The sequence below is a fragment of the Gekko japonicus genome, unplaced genomic scaffold, assembly GCF_001447785.1.
Source record: "Gekko japonicus isolate JY-2015 unplaced genomic scaffold, Gekko_japonicus_V1.1 scaffold81, whole genome shotgun sequence".
NCBI classification, from domain to species: domain Eukaryota; kingdom Metazoa; phylum Chordata; class Lepidosauria; order Squamata; family Gekkonidae; genus Gekko; species Gekko japonicus.
The window spans coordinates 830,777-837,594 of NW_015162476.1; the positions used below are offsets into that span (position 1 = coordinate 830,777).

Sequence of the window (6,818 nt, forward strand, 5' to 3'; positions counted from 1 at the left end):
TGCTAGTGTTCCTCTTTAGTTTGAAACAAGTGGATTGCTTGCATATGTTGCTGGTGTATCTGTACCCGGTGATGTATTGGGCATGATCTGGAAACACCTGATCTTTTTCAACATTCTTTGATGCCCTCAGATCAATTCCTGACAGTCATTCTGTCTTCTGCATTTGACCAACACTTATCCAAATTTATTTTTGTTTTCCTGTTGCCTAGAGTTAAAAGGCACTTGCTCTGGAGACAATGAAATTGAAGATTTTCCATGCTAAATTCTGTTAAGGGGAGGGGCACTTCTGCAAACAGTTGAGGAACATGGTGAACATATGCCAGGAAGCAGGTGTCTTCTTAGTACATGTCCCACCTACTACCAGAAGTATGCCTGCACTTCCCATTTAGGCTACTGAACTCTGTGACCAAATACTGATGTACGTGTCGCAAGCACGCTTGCTATGTAAAATGTAGACAGCCTAAATGAGAAGACAGACATGTAGGGAACAGAGAAGTGGCTTCCAGTCTTCTTCCAGCATTCTCAGAATTGTCATCCCTACAAGCAGTGCCACAAGGCTCTCAGGCTCTTACTTAAGCGCACAATGAGTGAAGAATATGTCACTCTTTTCCAATGATTCATGTCATTTATGAGAAAGATTTGGAGGAAGGAGGGATGAAACTTGGATTTCTAGTAGTGGAGACATTCCAGTATAATTTGGGAGCCAAACAGGAACAACATTATCAGCAAAACTTCACATACTCCGTTCTGAGAACAGTATGATGCATTTTTCTTAAGTGTCTCAAGAAATTATTAAGTCATTATTAATAGTATTATTAAAAGCTGCTTATCAGTTTCACACAGACACCCATCACAAAATATTCTTCTGAAGCCTTATTCACAATGTGATGGATACCAGTCTCTCAGATGGCAGCAATAATACAGAACCAGGCAGGCTGCTTCATTAGTTACAATGAAGGGAAGATGAAGATGTTAGATCTGCATGCTCAGGAGAGCTTGAAACGTTCCAACGGAACCATAAGGTAACAAGGTGATTTGGAGCCAGACCACAGCTGAGGATGTATTCCATGAATATAATGCCACTCTGTTAACAGATGGGTTTACTGGATCCTTTGCCTTTTGCTCCTGGGTATAAAATTCTGTCCTCTTCTTTGACCAGTAGCCAACGAACAGCAGTCAGCTTTGGGGAGAATCAGCGCAGTAGCAGTGGGTATGTGGGCTGGAGGTGGGGGGGACATCATAGTTTCTCAGTCACAAAACAGCACGAGTTGAGTGCTGGACAAATACATTATTCCTGCAGTCGATGCAACCTGCAGAGAAGATATCTGGACTCTCAGTAGGACCTGTTGCCAAGGGTATTGTTTCCCCCCAGCACTTGGCATAGAAGGCGGGAAACCATTGTGCGTTGGTTATGCGAAAATGTCACTGCCTGGAAAGACCTTGATGATCCCTCTGCAGAGTCAGTTTTACTATGCTGATACAGGCATCTTTAAATGAAAATAAATTTGGCCATGCATACTCTTTCCTTTTTGTACCTATCTCACAATCTGTATTCTCCCTCCCTCCAAGCAGGTTGCTTAGACCTTTTTATGGCTGACCCAATAAACGGAACCCAGCAGATTGCTTGCCTTCGGATGCTGAGATCTAGAGAATTGTTATTTTGTCGCTGAACTTGTGGTTCCAGGAAACAGACAGTTAGTCGTATGTTAGCAAAGCAAAAACAATGGGGCGCAGTGACTCAGCAGTTCAGGGGCCTGAAGTTCTGGCTTTTCGATTTCAGTTGTTCTAGCAAGATTTTTATAGAATGACTTTATCACCCTGTTTATGGGACTGCCTCTCATTAAATCCAGGAGGATAAGAGCCGTCCTTATATTCCCTCCAGCCCTACCAACGGATGGAAGACGGTTAAGGAAGGCTGGCTCTCCCATAACCCTTACGACACCCATTATGGCGATACTCATTACTACAATTACCTCAGTGACTGCTGGGACTGGACCAAATACCCCAGAGCTCGATTTGCCTCAGAGTACGGCTTTCAGTCCTGGCCTTCCTTCAGCATCCTGGCAAAGGTAAGGAAAGGCCTGACAGGCGCCTAGTTCCCTCACCTGCAGATTCTTTGCTTTGTCATCTGCTTAAGGCAGACGTTTTAAAAAAACCTGATGTCTTCAGTGGCCTCTGGCTGTGAATTTCCCTTATTGGATTTTGACATGCATTCTTTTCCAGGCTGTTCTTTCTCATCAGCTAAGCTCCGAACTGCGTATTAAACTACCAACCCCTGGATGCATCTTCTGATGCTTGACAGATTTCTGCATGCCCAGAGATTTGCAAGTCTGTCTAAGAAACAAGTTCCAAAGACAGATTGTACTTCTGAGTTGTCAGTGCCCTGAGCAGGGATGTGATGTCTAAACAATGGAAACTGGAAGTGCAGTTTTATGATAAGAATCTGTTTGATTGCTCCGCAGTGACCAGAGTCAAGAAATGGTATTCCCTGATTTCCACTCAGACATATTCTCATTGTGAAATTGTGCTTCCATCGTCCATTGTTTAGTCAACAAAGAGGTACTTTTCTCCCTTTCTCACAATACAAGAACTCGTGGGTACTCAATGAAATTGCTGAGCGGTCGGGTTAGAACGGATAAAAGGAAGTACTTCTTCACCCAAAGAGTGATTAACACATGGAATTCACTGCCACAGGAGGTGGTGGCGGCTACAAGCATGGACGGCTTCAAGAGGGAATTAAATAAGCATATGGAGCAGAAGTCCATCAGTGGCTATTAGTCACAAGGTATAGATAGGGGCTCTGGGGCAAGTGATGCTCTGTCATCTTGGTGCTTGGGGGGGTCAACAGTGGGAGGGCTTCTAATGTCCTGGCCCCACTGGTGGACCTCCTGATGGCACTGGTATTTCTGGCCACTGTGTGACAGAGAGTGTTGGACTGGATGGGCCTTTGACCTGATCCAACACTGCCGTCTCTTACATTCTTATGTTCTTAACTTAAATGATTCTTTTCCTTCCTGGAAAGAAAATTACCCACATCAACCAGTCCTTTAATTCCAGCATGCACACACATGCAAGTGTGTATGTACACACAGACCAAGGGTTTTCGGCTATAACATTCCTTCTTCAGGGGTTGATCCCGCAGAAGTACATTGGAAGTTCCAAGAGCAGGGTCTAGAGAAAGAACGTGATATCTGAAATTCCTTTTGAGAAGGAAACCAGTGTTTTCTTTGTTTTCAGCCCCAGCACGCTTGCAACCTTACAATTGTATGTCTTAATTTTTTTTAAAAATAAATAAATGTATTTATTCAACTTTGTGCAGTGCAAACTTAAAAAGCAGGAAACGAAGAGAGAAAACACCCCCTCCAATCTTCTCTGTGTTCAGTCTGCATTTTCCTGTGCAGGATTCAATCGCCAGCTTCCAACTCATCTTTCAGCCATTAACATTCCAGTAGAGAAATAATTGTAACAAACAAACACACACACACACACACATTTCTGTGCACACAATGCCCTTTTTTCTTGTTGTCAAACTTCCTCCTCCAAGCGGAGTTCAAGACTAAATGTTAAGAAGAGGAAATGTGGGGAGGGGGATGAGGAATGGTGCTTGCAGCAAAGAATGTGATTTGACACCAGTGTTCACGAGGGCAAACTCTGCTTGTGTTGTTTGTGGGGGGTCTTCCTTTCTGCATGTGTTTGGCTTTCCAACAGGTGTCGTCTGAGGAGGACTGGTCTTACACAAGCAACTTCTCTCTCCATCGACAGCACCATGCTAAGGGTAATGACCAAATGCTGCAACAGGCCGGGCTACATTTTAAGCTGCCTCAGGGGACACACTTGCTTGAGAACTTCAAACACACAATCTACCTCACTCAGGTAAGCAAAATTGGGGAGGTGAAACTGTACAGCCAGAGTGTGCTGCAGAGAATCTGCTGTAGCCCCCCCCTCCCTTTGCATGTATAAGACGAGATGTCAAAGAGAAGGGGGTCTACCCTAATCTCTTTTTCCCTGCTATCCTAATTTTGAGTGTACAGGAGGGGGATTTTTTAAATGTGAGCATTGAATCGCACATGTTCCCCCTCCAGGCTGAAATGGTCCAGCCCTGGAAGGGTTTTGCCATGGGATCTGTGTCTATGTAGACCACATCTAAATGACCCAAGATCTTTTGCAGTTCCAGAATTACTTAAAAACTTAATGTTGATTTTGTGTGTGTGTGTGGGGGGGGGGTCTACTTTGCTGGATTAGGTCGTGCAGGCTCAGTGTGTCAAGATGGAAACAGAGTTCTATCGTCGCAGTCAAAGCGAGATAATCGATGGGGAGGGCCGAACAATGGGGGCGCTGTATTGGCAGCTCAATGATATCTGGCAGGGCCCTTCCTGGGCTTCTCTCGGTAAGTTTTGTCAGGCCAAAGCAAAATTGGCAGTTGTGGGGGTTTTTATAATGTGTGTTATGCATTTCTTTGCATAGGCAGATTCTAAAATGTGCCTTGTGCAACCCATTCAAGTCCCTGTGATAAAGCCAGGTGGGGTAATGCTTTATGCTGAAGGGCAGATTCTAACAGTTGCTTTGGGTCTGTGCTGCTGCCGCCTGCTAGGAGGCGTGTTTGCAGGAGGTCTATTTCCTGGGATGTTTCCCCCCCAAACAGCTTGTGCAGCCAGCATCTCGTTCTGATAACACAACTTGCAGAAGGTAGGAGAGAACTGAAAACCGAGCTTTTAATTAAGTCTTAGGCTTAAGCTTCCCTTTTACACAGGATGTAGTTGTTTGTTTGGGTTTGAACAGACTCTTCCTCCCTAGGGTTGCGTGTTGAAAAAAGATTAAAGCCGTACCGATTTAACTAGCGCTCGACTCTTGTACCGGCTGGCAAGAGCTTTGCAGTTTGGATGGCGAGAGATGCATTTCTTGTTCCTCGGCTGGCTTCTCTGCCTTAACGGTGGCCACTGGTAGCCTCTGCAGGGGAACTGCATTCATGCACAGCCTGCAGTGGCTGCCTGTGTCGGGAAGCAGGGCTTATTGCCACCCGGATACTTCTGCATTACGTTGCAGAAGCAACAGCCCAATAAGGTCTCATGGAGCACTGCAGTCAGTGGGGCCAGGCCCACTGCAGGGATGTTCAGGCTTTGCTCAGCTTTCTTTAAAGTCAGGGGCATGATCCATCCCCCTGCAAGTGCTTCCTGAGAAAATATATGCTCCGGGAAAGTGTCAGACTCCCATCACATCAACGAAGTACACGCTTGTAGAAAAGGTTTTACTTTATTTGAAGCAATAGGTGCATAACAGGATCACTGTTCAGAATGAGGCAACAGCATGGCACACAACAGATTATAGTAAATTCAAAAAGCTGAGGCCCAATTGCGGGATTTCCCGCGCGCGCCATTGAGCCTGGGAAGCAATGCTCCTACATAATCATAACATGTTTGGTTCTCATGGATAGTACCATGAGATCACCCAAGCTACTACTCACCTGCAACCACCTGTGGCCTTGAGAGATACGGACGTTCCTGCAACTAGGCAATTGAGCGTGTCAACAGGCATACATGGGAAAGTGAAAGCAGACAAGCGCATACATAGAGAATAGATAAGCACAAACCCAGAGAATAGGAAAACATATTGGCAGCTTGCTGACAGAAAGCAGGAAAAAAAACCTGTTCTGTATGCATATCTCTCCCTTATTATAAAAGAGTTTTGGGTGCCAGAATTCTAAAATTGGCCCCTTTAGTGTTAGGCCGAAAAAACTGCCACTCGGAAGACACTGGCTGGGTTCATTGGCTGCTTTGTGCAGTCCCGGCCAGCGTTCCAAGGTCATTTACATATGGAAGCTGATTGGACTACACTCCATTCCACACCTCAAACTCACCCCCCCCCCGCAAGGCAGTTGGAATTTTCAGTTGGGAGAGGAGAATGATGTCAGCTGCTCCCTAGGCAGAGGCTGTGTGTGTGTGTGTGGGGGGGTTGTAAAGACAGACAGGCAGATAAACGTTGGCTGATGGTTGCCAACTCCAGGTTCGAACTCCAGGACATAGGGTTGCCAACTCCAGGTTGGAAACTTCCAGGATATTTTAGGGATGAAGCCTGCTGAGGGTGGGATCTGAGGAGGAGGAGGAAGAGGGGGACCTCAGACAGATACAATGCCATGCTGCCCACACTCCAGACAAGCTGTTGCCAGTCTCCAGGTGACAGCTGGAGAGATCTTAAAGCTTTGGTGCTACTTCAAAGTTCCCCAGGAGCCCAAAACAGAGAAGTGTTTTGGAAAATCTTGAGGAATTGTTTGGTGCATTTACGATGGGGCTCCTGGGGAACTATTGTTGCCAATCTTGGCCCAGCAGCCATCAAACCATTCTCTTCAACCCCCTGCTGTGCAGCTGACTTTCCCCTAGGGTTGCCAATCTCCAGGTGGGACCTGGAGATCTCCCACTGCTACAATTGATCTCCAGATGACAGAGATCAGTTCCCCTAGAGAAAATGACTGCTTTAGGAGGGTAGACCCTATGACATTATACCTGCTGAGTCCTTCCGCCCCCCCCCCGCCCAATGCTGCCCTCTACAGAATCCACCCCCCAAACCTCCAGGTATTTCCCTCCTTAGAGCTGGCAACCCTACATTCCCCTCAGTGCCTGTTGGGAGTGGGTGGTGGGGGAGGGGAAGGGAGTGGGCGACCGGAGGCTTCTGCCTCCTGTCTCCGGTCCTGGAGTGGGGGGGGTGGAAACGGACCCGGCAGCCGGAGGCTTGCACCTCCAGTCGCCGGCCCTGGAGTGAGTGGGGTTGAGTGGGGGGAAACGGACCCTGCGGCCGGATGTCGGCCCTGGAGTGGGTGGGGGTGG

General features: G+C 46.9%; 1 protein-coding gene across 1 annotated transcript in view; it reads left to right on the plus strand.

Moving 5' to 3' along the window:
• The window catches only part of MANBA (mannosidase, beta A, lysosomal), a 79,034-nt gene that overhangs the window by 62,015 nt on the left and 10,201 nt on the right, over window positions 1–6,818 (plus strand). Inside the window, exons 12-14 of the mRNA XM_015405772.1 lie at window positions 1,851–2,069; window positions 3,709–3,873; window positions 4,243–4,387. Coding sequence (XP_015261258.1) covers window positions 1,851–2,069; window positions 3,709–3,873; window positions 4,243–4,387 — 529 coding nt within the window. The remainder of the gene's footprint in view (window positions 1–1,850; window positions 2,070–3,708; window positions 3,874–4,242; window positions 4,388–6,818) is intronic.